The sequence below is a fragment of the Pteropus vampyrus genome, unplaced genomic scaffold (genome assembly GCF_000151845.1).
Source record: "Pteropus vampyrus isolate Shadow unplaced genomic scaffold, Pvam_2.0 Scaffold146, whole genome shotgun sequence".
NCBI classification, from domain to species: domain Eukaryota; kingdom Metazoa; phylum Chordata; class Mammalia; order Chiroptera; family Pteropodidae; genus Pteropus; species Pteropus vampyrus.
The window spans coordinates 4,253,033-4,266,734 of record NW_011888927.1 but is presented as its reverse complement, the minus strand read 5'-3'; the positions used below and the strand labels follow the sequence as shown (position 1 = coordinate 4,266,734).

At 35.9% G+C, this 13,702-nt stretch overlaps 1 protein-coding gene across 1 annotated transcript in view; it reads right to left on the bottom strand.

Annotated features, from left to right (window-relative positions):
- Positions 1-9,300: 9,300 nt before the first annotated feature.
- Positions 9,301-13,702, bottom strand: part of RFTN2 (raftlin family member 2) — a 51,586-nt gene continuing 47,184 nt past the window's right edge. The window contains exon 9 of the mRNA XM_011369221.1: positions 9,301-9,601. Coding sequence (XP_011367523.1) covers positions 9,329-9,601 — 273 coding nt within the window. The 3' untranslated portion in view covers positions 9,301-9,328. The remainder of the gene's footprint in view (positions 9,602-13,702) is intronic.

Here is a 13,702-nt window from a genome sequence, read left to right as displayed (position 1 = left end):
TATGGACTTAATTCTTATCCTGATAGTAGCACCTTTTATTTCCTGCATGTTATCTACTTTATGCCTCCCAAAAACACATCTCATTTAAGTCTTTGAAAAAGTCGAACTGGAAATCATTTTCTGCAGTGACCATTTACTACATCAGCCTTGTATTGATCCGTTGATAGTAAGTTCTTGGCATGATCTTTTAGATGAAGCATAAAACTAATCAATCCGTGGTTCAGAGACCTTGACTACCAAGTTTGTGACAGAGAAGTAGAAATGGAAGAAAATGGGGTGGAAGAGTATTTTATAAACTTCTTCGTATATCAAAAAACTAAGGGAGATTTAAAAAATACAGATTCCTAGCCTTCACTTTTGGAAGCTGATTTAATCAGTTAAGAATGGGAGAGCCTGAAACTGGTTACAAAAGCTTCATGGGTGAGTGATGTGCTATCAGTTTTGGGAAAAAAATGGGAAATTTAGGAGATGAGGTAAAAGGTACATTTCTTTCAAACCAGTAAATAATAGCCATTGTTTTCTCAGGGGAAAATCAATCTGGCAGTAGCAAAAACATTCACCTCTAGGGTAAGTTCCTAGAGGAAGGAGTGAGTTTGGTGGAATACCATCTGCTTCTCCCAGGGTTGCAGAGCATGATGAAGGCTACATAGAGCAAAATGGAGAAAGGCGACTGACTCCTCAGCTGATGCTCTACCTCTAACCAGCTTTGTTGCCAGAGTTGGCAGTGTCTTGTTTTTTAAATGTGGGGACCTATTTGAGGCATGTTGAATCCCACAATTTTATGGAATTCAAAAGGCTTGTTTTATAATGAGACTAACACTATTTGTGAGGACCTTTAACCATGGCATTGAAAACACTTTTGTATTTTGGTTTGATTTGATTGAGGTTAAATGAGATAAATTCTAACAGATATGTAATTTTTCGGTTTCATACAAAGTGAGAATGCAGCCATTGAAGAATTTCCAAGTGCTTCTCAGATGGATATGGGTGGGTATACAGGAAATTGCTATTTTTGTTTTCTGAAGAAGTGAATATACCCCATGCCAGCTGGTCTGGAATCTTTAGGGCACTTAGGAAGGATAGTAATTTTTTGCCATCAGTAAAATGCTTGTTTAGCATATTCTAGGCTGAGGAGCATATTTATCTGGAATCAGTAGAGATTTTAAATTCAGTTTTTATAAGATCATTCTTGAATCACTTAGGTTTGCTTTATTTTGGGAACAATCTAAACCGAGAGTTGGCAACTTCTTAGCACAACTAAAAGAGCTGTATTGAGCTGGTATTTAGCAAATCCCAAGGAAAAGGTTAAAATACATTTTGAACTAGAAAAGGAATCATAGAAATCATTGAGTTCAGCCTCTCTGCTGTGTCCTCTTGTTTTACAGATTTACAAACAAAACAAAACCCCAATAAACAAAGGGCACAGAAGTTAAATGATTGTCCAGAATCCCCACAAATAGTGCAGAACTGAGTCCTCAAATCTCTGAACGGTGTGTACGTTAATGTAGAAGAGGTGAAGAAAGGAGAAAAGTTCGTCTGATGGGTCCTAGGAAACCAGCATCCCCTCCCATAGGACTCAGTAGGCCCAGTACTGTAAAGATGCACCATTAGGTAATCTCCATTCTTAAAACACCCAAGTTAAGTTACATTTTAGATAGGATTTTCTAGTTGGACCCAAAGGTGATTCTTGGAGCCAGCGCTTAACATTGTAGTCATTATCTGAGTCTCTGGGAGTAGACTCTGGTTAGAGTTTAGGAATTGTGTGAAATTTATTCATCTACTTAAGTATTGGGTACATCAGTGTGTAGTACAATAAATAGTAGGGATGGTTGAGGCTTCCCAAACTCCTGGTTTATTTCCAGGCCTGTCTTAATCACTACTGTGATTTTGGCTGATTATAAACAACCCCTTTTCCTGCTTACAATTCTAAATTAAAAATAGGCCAGTCATTAACTGGCTAAAATCCCATTTGCCTTTAGCTTTCATTAGCTAATTTACAAGTATGCCAAAAGCTTCACAATGTACCCATTCTTCCCCAGAACTTCCTATACAACCATGTACTAACCTGTTGGATTTCTCAGGTTGGACCCAGTGTGCTTCTCTGAGTCAGAATTACACATTACAGTTGTCACTTGGGCCTAGCTTTCCCTATTTATGCATCAAGTGATCTATATAAATATGAAATTCAGTCTATGATAATCTAGATCTAGCTGAGAGCATAACTCGAGAAATTGGAAGCCATTAATACAGACAGCGTATTTCATGAATGGTTTCTCTTAAAAGAAGCCTTTCTCCTGATAAGAATGCGTTTGCATCTGTCTAGTTAGGTAAGTCAGTGAAGTATTTTAAGGGCTGTATTTATGATCTTGGAAGCAAATTAGAAAATAAACTTTAGATAACAGCTATGTAAATAGCACAGCTTCCTGGAACAAAGAAATGAGACTAATGGAGAATAAAGAAAATGTGATGTTTGAAACCGTAAAGGGAGAGGTGTAAATTATGGAAAAGTACATCTTTATAGATTTTCAATTTCTTCCTATGTAAATTTGGAATATCTTACAATTTATAGTTTTTAAATTCTATGAATTTTAAAAAATGTGTCATGTCTAGTTAGAGATAAAGAGATTGTAAGTTTTGGCTACAACTTTTATTAAAACATACTTTTTCCTTATTCACATTAAGATTTCTCTAAGCTGTATTCACAGCCTGTTCATTTAGCCATCAATGAAGATTTTCATTTGGTGCTGCATTTATGTATAGTTATTTTGAACATTTGAACAGTTAAATGTATTAATATAACAAGATTTAAAATAACTTGATGATTTGGGGGAATTAGAAGGAGAGAGATTTTTCAAGCATTGCTTAGGACGGGAAATGTAGGGTACATGCAAAATGAGCTTGTTAGTCGGTGAGATGATTATGGGTAGAATTAATGGCATTCACTATTTCTGAATAAGATGCCAACTTTTAGGGCAAAGATAGAGACTAAGTCCTTGTTATTTTACAGAGCAGATACAGAGCAGTCTCTGTGGGAAGAACCCACCAATACAGAGTGGAAAGCTTGGATTTAATAGGATAATAGCAAATAGAAAGTGACCATATTGACTGGTGTCACATTTCTGAAGATTCAGTAGAGACCACAGTCTGTGAAGCGAGGTGTTAAATATCAGAAGGAGAGGCCCCTTGAGTGTGCCCTTCTGGCTGTCGAGGTCCTCCAAATCCAAGGCATTATTTCCTTTGCTACTCCTCAGACTCTGCTCATTTGCAAGACTCTAGGGCTCACCAGTATCATAGAGTTCATTTTATACTCATTCGGAAATAAAAATCATTTTTCAGAATTAGAATTGAGTGTGAAAAGGAACTAACACGGAGGCCTGGAAATGTAGTGGTGATGGCCAAAGGGAGGGCAACAGATAGGAGCAGATTTCTCGTGATGCAAATATTCTCACCATCTATGGGAGAAGAATTTTTTTTATCCTTATGAGTTCCCTATTGCCTACTCCTCCCAATGCCTGTGACACCCTATATCTACTGATAAGGACCCATCTGTACTCCCTAATCTCAGGTCGTGATACAGCCATCTGTTGCTCTGTAAGGTCTGAGATAATCTGGCTCTGATAGTCCCAAGATTTTAAAGTCAATTTTAAGATCTTTGTGGGCACCAGATTCCACCCACGTAAGACTAACATTTATTAACATATATTAAAATGTAGCCCCATTTCACATTAAATATAATTTTTATATTTAGAACAAATTTGAACAGCTTTTTGTAATTGATTTTTAAGAATTGGGTTCTCTATGGTTTACTTAGTTTACAATTGGCTATGATTTCTCATCAATCATCATATATTCTCTGGAATTCCTTTGAATTGAGAAAAGCTAATTTTAAAATTATTTTCAACATTAATGACATTTTTACGAATATGAAAAGAAATGCTATATATTATATTTTATAGATATTTAATTTAATATTTCAGTTTTACAGTTTCACATTTTATTTTATTTTTATTTTTAAAATTTATTTATTTAAATTAGTTCCAAGTATATAGTACATTGGTTAGACATCTATATTGTTCATAAAACAATGCCCCCAATTGCACCTTCCCTCCCCTGGCCCTCCACCTAGCCATCATATTAATGCTAACTGCATTCCCTCTGCCCATCCCCGTGCTCTCCATCCCCGTGCCCAGCTATCAGCTACTAATTTGTACTTCTTTAATCCTTCGCCCCATTCTCCCAGCTCCCCAACTCCCCTCCCCTCTGTCCATCATCAAATTGTCCACTATATTTGTGAGTCTGTTTTTGATTAGTTTGTTCTTTTTGTTTCTTAGATGCTGCATATAAGTGAAATCATATGATATTTATCTTTCTCTTTCTGACTTATTTCACTCAGCATGATAACCTCTAGGTCATTGCAAATGGTAGGATTCCATTTTTTTTTAATGGTCGAGTAATATTCCATTGTACATATGAACCATAATTTCTTTATCCAATCATCTGTTGATGGGCATTTAGGTTTCATATTTTAGAGCCAACATATTTTTTAACAGGTTTCCAACCTTTTTCTGAACCTCTGAAAATTTCATAGGTCTTCATGTTTAAAATGATCTCCTCATAATTTATAACACAAACACATGCTATTATTAGAGATATTATATCAAGTTTCATTTGCTCAGGGAAGCCTTTCCTGACCTTAAATGTATAAGATTTGTCTGTTATATGCTGTCCTGGCATGGCATCTGACCAAGAGTCAATAAATATTTGTTAAATGAATGAATGGATGAGACTATGAACCTGTATCCTCTCACAGGGATTCTGTTTCAGGAGAAGGGCTTCACTGCTGTTAAGAACCCAAGTATTGAAAACTAAAAAGTATTCTTAAAATACATCCTCCCTTTTCCATCTTTTATTAAGGATATCTGCAGCATACACATGATTTGTTCTGAGCTGCTTAGCATCTGGTTTTGGGTCTCTGGCTCTTCTGGACATCTGTGAACTACCTAATATACTTGATGATAAATCTTTTATTAACCACATAGATATGTATTTAAATGTTTATGGATATTATATTCAAATTTTAAAGATGCCCTGTATTTATTCTGAGATTTCTCTAAGTATACTCTTGTTCACTACACTAAAAAGAACTTTAGAAACTTAAAACTAGACCTTTAAAAAAATAATAATGTTTTCAATTTATTGAGCCCCTAACTAGGTGTCACAAACTGTGGTAAGTACAATCCCACATTATCCCACTTAATCCTCATACAATTTAATTTGTATCCACAGGAACAAGTAACAGAGTCAGAACCTGAACTCTGTCCTGGCTCCAAAACTCAGGCTTCTTCATTTTGCTGTGCTACCTTTTATGTTTCTGAGCATTGCTGCAATCCATCTTTGGAAAACCCGTTTAATATTTCTATGAGTAGGACTGAGTTAGGCAGCATGTGTTGGAATGGAGTAGCTTAACACAATAAGGTTTTGCTTTTCTTTGTAACAAGACCAGAGGTCAGCAGTCCTGGGCTAGTGCAGCAGCTCCAGGGTCCTTCATTGCTGTCCCAGGCTCCTTTTGTCTTTTCATTCCATTATCCTTATGGCATCGCCTCCATTCTAAGGGCTATCACACGGTTACAAAAAGGCTGCTCACCTCCAGGCTCCACACACTAGCCAACACTGGGTATTATTAATCTTTTAAAAATTCTGCTAACTCAATGAGAAAAGAAATGGCATCTTTTTTATTGTTGTTGCAGTTTTTTATTAGTGAGTTGAAATCTTGTCATGTTTATTGGTTATTTTTTAATAAACTACTTATTTTTTTATTAATTTTATTTTTATTTATTTTTTATTTATTGGTTATTTATTTTTTAACAGATATGTCATTTGCTTTTTCTACTTGGCCATACATCTGTTTTTCTGTTTAACATCAATTTGTACTTAGAATATTAGCCCTTTGTCATTTGATCTTTTCTTGATTTCTGTTGTTTACCTTTGATGCTCTTATTGGAGTGTTTTTCTGTGTAAAAATTTTAAATATTTATCCTTAGAATTTATACAGTCTTTCCTTTATGGCTTCTGGGTTTTGAATTATCTAAATATTTGTTCATACATTATTTCATTATTTTTATAGTTTTGTTTTTTACATTTAAATCTTTATTTCACCCGGAAGATATTTTGGAATAAGGAATAAATGTCACTCATTTTAACTTGGATCTGAGACAGTAGCTCTTTTATACAAAGAGGTGGGAAGAAAGGGAGAAACATATATAGAATATCAGATAGCAACTGTATCATAAAGCTGGAAATTTTAAAAAATGGAGTCATTAGTACTTTTGGAAGGGGTTAAAAAAGGAGAAAAATCTTGAGACATAACAAATTCAAAAGAATGACGTGTGGTTAAGGAACTAATGTTTACAGAAAAAATATTGTAATGTTAAAACCCATTTGTGTGTGTGTGTGTGTGTGTGTGTGTGTGTGTGTGTGGTATGAACATTAAACTATGCCTCTAGTCTGAGAAAGAAAAAAGAAATGTAAGTAAAATATTCAAGTTTGATATATTTCAGTTTTATATTACTGAAAATTTTGAAATGCTATTTTCTTGCTTTAAGAAATAAGTCATTTTGCTAATCACATCTATTACAGTGATGTGAGTGGTTCTCTTTTTGAAACTTTAATTTGCTAGAGACAACTTGGTCTTTGAGGATTAGTATGTCTATTAAGACACAAAGGAGATTAACATGTATATTTAGTAGTTTTTTGTGTAACCAACAAAAGAAATTCTTACATTGGAAAGGCTGGACTTCAGATTTCCCAGATGTCCATGTGGGTGGTTCTGGGCAAGCCAGGGAGCCAGGACTCCTCCTGGCTCAAGGACAGCAAGGATTAACTGCTAGGGCACAACGAGCACTTGAATGAAACTTATGTGATGGATTCAGACTTTCTTCCCATGCAGGCAAGTTTTCTAATTCCCTACCTGTTTTATTTAGTGATTCCACTTTTGTTGAGGAAATACGAGTAACTCAATTTTCACTGACCTTTTATGCCTTAGTGCACCCTTTGGAACTTCTTTTTTAGCAATGAGTTAATGTTTTGCAGGGAAATGACTTAATACGTGAAGTTAAAAAAATTGGTCTCATATTAGTCAAAGGACTAATATTCCTTTGAAAAATCTCTCTAGGTATACACAACAAAATGTGGCAGATGCTGTATTTGTGCAATCCTCCGTATAGCCCAGTGAAATCAATATTATTACCATCCCCATTTTACAGATAAAGGAAATCTCAGAGAGATTAAGCAACTTGTCTGAGATCACACAGCTGGCAAAGAGTGGATACATGGAAGACAAGGACATCTGATTTATTATCACCTCTAAAAGTAGGTTCCTAAGTGGTGATCTTTTTAACTCAGAGCTATTTATATATATTTAGAATGCTGTAGAACCACTTGGTCAGTATTATTCACTATAATACAAAATCGGCACATAACTTAAGGATAATTGTTGGAATAAATTCTTATGAAATAGGTTTTGAGGATATGACTGCTAAGTTTATTCTAAGAAAAAGTTTTTAGTAAGAGGAAATAACACAGATTAAAAGCAAATTTTTAAAAAGTGATATATTCCTGAGTTTTTTTTTAGTAATATATAAATTTCAATCTCTTCTTTCAATACGTCACATCCCCTCTGTGTACTGATGGAATGACAGAGGAATCTCTACCTCTTGTGGACCCTGGCATTGGGAAAACTGATCTTTCCGAGTACCTTCCTTGTGTTTCATAACTCATGGAATTTGGTAGATTCCAGAAGTAATGCTTGTTTCCACCAAAAATTCACCAATTCTTGAATATGGAACTTAGGTTCATCTAAAAAAAAAACCAGAAAAACATTTCTGCAAGTATTGTTGATAGCTATTTCCACAGAATAATACTGAGCAGAATATTCTTAAGTTCCTTTATACCTGTAAAGGTAATGCGTCAGCATGGTAGAGTAGAATAATTTCATGTTAATCTTACCAATAATTTATGGAGATTGGCCTAATTAGTTGCATTGTATATTTAATAATACATAATTATATTATGTATATCTGTCATATGTATAAAACATATTATGAGCATTTGTGTTCAACAAAACATTAGCCCAATAACAAATGACATTTTATTATTCAAATGATCTTATAATGTCAATACCAATACTAATAAAAATATAAAATATACTGAATTCATCAATGGCAAAGTCAGTTTTAATTCACTTGAAGATTCCCATATTTGGAAGTAAGCCTTTCATAGATAAATGAAAATCTTCTATTTTATAGAATTTTAATCGTTACCTGTTAAAATCTGGGCAAGGCATTGGCATCCCTATTAGAGCACGAAAAGCAGAGATGGAACAGTTAGGTCACCAGACACATTGCATGTGCTATTAGCATATTTCTACACCTGAAGGATAGAAGCTTTTGGATTTTCACATTCTTCGTGATTTAGCAATCAAAATAAAAGCATAATTCAAATCTAGACAGATGTAAAAGGCTCCAGTTTCCATTTAAAGTCGATACTATTCATACTATTTGCAGTATAAAAGAAAGAAAATTAATTCTTTCTGTCTGTTACAGTTTTGAAATGTTGAGATTGCGGATTATTTCTGTAGTGAATGTAAAGGATGCTGCTCTGCTCTATTCCCAGGCTATTAGAAGTAACAAAGTTTAAACTCAATGAATCAGTACAGGGGGGTAACATGGTGACCTTTTAAAAGCAAAGACATACAAAAAAGATTTTTTTTCAAAGAATATTTTAACAAATAGGGGTTTCCTCTTTATACACAAGTCATAGTTAAAGACAAAATTTGTATTGTTATATTCAGGAAATTAGCCCTTTGTATGTGGAGGGGGAGGGGAGAAGGAGTAAGGAGACAAGGAGGGAGGGACAGGGAGAGAAAAGGAGACATTATTTTTCAGCTTAAGTAAGACTCTACCTTCCTGAGAACTTTCTAGTTAGGAAAGTACTGGTTGAGATATTTAGTTTTCTTACCAGGAATTGTAAGAAAAGTATACCTTGTACATTCATGAGAAACTGAAGTAGATGATTGGTTAATAACCTAACCATCTGTTTAAACAGATGTTTTTAGTTGTGAGAAGTATAAACATGATTCTAAATTTACAAATACGTTGGTTATTCTTCCTTGTCTAGGAGATTGAGCCAAAGTTTATGTAGATTAGAAGAAAGCCTGAGTCTGAAAAAGTTCAAAGTATTACATAAATGCAGATAAAGTAGTACAATAAAGTCAGTTGGCAATTATTTTAATAATTATTTACAGGACCTTTCTATTGCTTTACTTCATTGATCACATGCAGGTGACTTCAGTTACTCCATCTTCCTGATCAAACTGTCCGTCATCTAATTCCCTCAGGACACTGTCATTGCTGCTGAACCCAGAGAAGCTGCTGTAATTTGTTGGCCTCTTCTCTTTTATCCAACATTCTCTAGAAGGAGAGAGGAAGCCCTCCTCAGGCAGGTTTCTATTCTCTGTAGGTTGTGATGTGGCCGTATCTGATCCGATGCTCCTACTGGTGACTTTGTTCCTGTCTTCACCTTTTATATGCCGGCTGGCTTTCCTCTGAAACACAGATTGGCAACCAGGAGTTAAAAAGATGGGAGCTTACCTGTCCCTCTGATCTAGTGCATACTGTTCTCTGTCTGAAATGTCATTTCCCTGCTTCTCTTAAAAATTCTGCTCATTTTCAAGGAGCAGCTCAGAGCCCTTTCACATTCCCTTCCCCCTTCAGATAAAAACAAGCTCCCCTCTTTCTGTTTCACAAGCCCTTGTAGTTTTCTGGCACATATTTCTTGTCATTGGCAGGTAGGCTGTATACATGTCTGAGCCCCCAGTGACATCTCTGAGGAGAGAGACCTGTTGAGATCATACTTGGGGGAATAAAGCAGGATAAAAATACATCAACGTTTCATTTTTCTTCTTGGTGTTAATGGGGATCTAAAGCAGAAAAAGTGCTTCAGTGGCCAGCTCACACCCATTTCACATAGGAATAGACTGCACAGAAGAGTTATAGGTAATTCAGATCAAGTTTATGCCTGGAGCATCTTCCTAGGTGGAGTGGACCCCTCTCGTCCTGCCACAAGCCTCTTCTGCTTGATAGAGGGAATGCTCATTCTGCAAACTGTTTAAGTGTGGGTGTTTTTGCTACGAAATATTTACTATGAGGGCTGATAATGTGCTTGGTACAGGTCAGAATAAAGAGGACATGGTTTCTGCCAAGGAGATGTAAGTCAAAATAAGATATGTAAGTCAATAAACGGAAAGATCAGGGAAAGAACTTTAGCAGCTCAACATGTGGATGTTCATATTCTTGATGAGATGTCCTTACAAGGGCTTCTTTGATCCTAGTAACATGGTAGATTAGAATATAATCACATACAAAAACAAAAACGAACAGAACAAGGGTACATAAAAAATATTAAATTCATTTTTTTAAATGAATTTAAAAAGCACAGTAGTTTCCCAGTTTACAAAGAGTTCATTTGCTGAAAGTTCATTTAATGTTATCTGGGAACTAGGATTACATTTTCCTAAATGTAAGAGCTAAAATTATAAGATTCTTAGGAAAAAAACCCCATAGAATTCAGAGGCCCAGGCTCGTCTTACAAAAGTTTATTAAGCCATAGGTTTGTTGAACTGTAGTGTATCAAATTTTCTACTGGTTTTCAAGGCAAATATATAGAGTAGACAGTTTTATTAAATTGGATTTTGTAGGCTCCTATGGAACGTAACCACCATTTATGACACGGTTTGTACAGGCAGATGCAGCACTCAGCATGCTGCATAAAAAGGAGGGTATTGGCAGCTCATCTTTTTCTTAGCAAGTTATTGGGATCTTTGGGCAAGTTTAAAGGGACAAGTCTACCATGGGTTCTGCCTCAACTAAAGCCCACCTTTGTGGTCTCAAATCAGACATAGGATAGTGATGGCGATGGTGACATTTTCTATCATCCCCTTTGCATTCATCAGAAGCAAATACCAGATCTCAAATACTTTTCCTTCTTATTTTCATTCACTAAATGTATTGAATTTAATACAAGTAGTGGAACCTGACAAATTTACTCTCACACAAGGTACAGGATTTGAGAATGGCTTGTTCTCCCTGGCATGGGATGCTGGCCAGCGATGATACAGCCTTTTGGCGGCAGGCAGGGCTGATGGGTACTGCCAGACTGGGCTCCTTTCTCAAGTTTGGCTCCTGGCTCTCTTTCCCACGTGCATAAAGAATGCATTCACTTGAATGATCTCTCAATGTTGACTGAATGAAAATTGGAGGGCAGAGTGCCTGGGTGCACTTGGCCTCCCTGGATCTTTCCTCCCTCATCAGCACCAGGACCAAAGGTAAATTTTGCAATAAATTTCTTAAGAGAGGCCAACTCTCACATACTCAATGAGAATTTTATTAGCAAAAATTGGATATTATTCAGAATAATAAGAAATTCATAGTAATTCACTTTTAGATGAGTATTAATAAATAAATAGTTTCTAAATGTAAATTTCAAATATTAGAAGATGACAAAATACCTAACATGGTAACTCTAAAAAAGATTTTAGAACACGTTTCTTTTTACCATGTGACTCTTAATAAATACATCTCCAGCAATGATAATGTCTCCCCTGTCCCACCCTTACTCTACATGAAATAATAGCTTTTCCAACAAATCGAACTGCAACATTCTTATAACTTAGAGGGTAGGAGTCTGATGCCTGACCAGTCCTTGGAGATCATTTACTTTATCCTTTCATTCTACAGAGGTAGGACTCAGGCCCAGAAAGAAGATAGGATTTGTCCAAGATCAGGGAATGACTGACTGGCCTCAAACTTTTTCTTTTTACACTTACATTACCCACACCTGCAAAGAAAATATGGTCAAAGATTTGAGTGTTTCCCAAATAAAAATTTTCTTCAATTTCAAAAATAATATATGTTTGCATTGCCCGGCATATTCATATATCTTCTCACTTTCTTTTGATATTTTCGCTATAAAATTGGGAGAAATTATACCAGGATTTAGATGCAGATCTAATGCCAGCCTTGATAAAATCTATTAACTTTTAAGAATCATTCTCATTTACTAAAAATGGGTGACCCATTTCACGTGAAACTCAATGACAAGTCAGTTGAATTTAGAATGTCCTACCATTCTATCTTTCATTTTTTACTATTAGTGTCTTAAAAAATGAAGACAAAAGAACAAAGTCAGAATTATATCAGCAATCATAAGACATTATATTGTTTTGGACAGTGTTATGATGGACAGGGTGGAAGAGTAGCTCAAAAAATGTGGTTTATAAAGCAATAGAAACATGGAGTACATGTTCTGGATTTCTCTTCCTTGTGTGTCTCAGGCTTGAGGGAAGATTCGGAAGCCACTGTGAGCCTTGGTGTAGCTCTAGTATCACTTGGAAGTTAGAGGCTTTAAAATATGCAGATGCACACCACTCCTGTCTGCTCATAGAATAGGTACCGGGGTCATCCCAGCTTGGGGATGTCAAAATCATTCAAGCTTGTGAGGGAAAAGGGTGCCGTGGACAACATTTCCAGCCAGCTTTCCTATCCACCTTCTCCGCTGCAGCCTGGGCACGTGACCCAATCAGATCCAAACAGAGGCTTTCCAAGGGATGGCTACACTGACTAGAGGATGAAGAACTTTTTGTTTTTTGATCAGGTGGCCACACTCACCTCATAAGAAGCCCTCTGCACATACACACATAGAAGCTGAATCAGAGGAGGGGGAACATCCTGGCAACGTTGAATATCTGGTATCAGTACCTGCGGCCTTGGTTCTTTGTAGCTCAATTTTGAATGTTGTGAACTAGGCAAGTAACCTTCCCACCTGAAGCCAACACATTCCTTTATGTATGTAGGCTAATCTGAGCAGAGTTTCTACCCCTTATACCCTAAGGGACACCAACGGGATATATGGAAACAAGTGTGGGTGGCACAGAAAGGGCTGCTCTTCAGCCTGAACCTCGCCCTGTGGCAGCGGTGACCACTGTTCCTCTCTGCTCACACCAGGAAAAAGCTTAGTTTCTTTGAGTGGAAAGAATTCTCTAGATACAGAACTTCATTAATGGTAAAAGCAAAATGATTTCATCTTTATTTTTTCGTAATGCTCCTTGAGAAACATGACATCTTCTATTTACACAGGCACCTGATTTAGTTTCATATGGACTTCTTGAGGATACTGACAGCTAATGAATGAAATATGACCCTTATGATTTTCAAATAATTTTAAATTAACTTCAAATGACTGAAAAGTAAGAACAAAGTTTGATCAATAATTGTCTTATTGTAAGATAAAGAAGGAAGGTTAATATGTATATTAAATATTTCTTAATATTCCTACGATTTTATTATAGTTATCTCGGAAAAGATCTAATTCAAAACGTTTCTCTGGCTGTTGCTCTTTCGCTTCTTGGTTTGTATTAGAGAAATGATTCAATGAGTGTGTCCAAGAAGTCTTTACCTCTTGAAATCATTCATTTTGAGATGTATTTTAAAGACAAGAAAATTATTTGAATGCAAAACTGCTATAAAGAATAAAAATAAACGCGAAGTTGCAACCATTAACATTTAACTCCTATCTCTTAGTGTCTTGTTCTCTCTATCTTTCTTTTAACAGCAGAACTCCCTCCCCGCTCCCTGCAATGCCTTGCAAT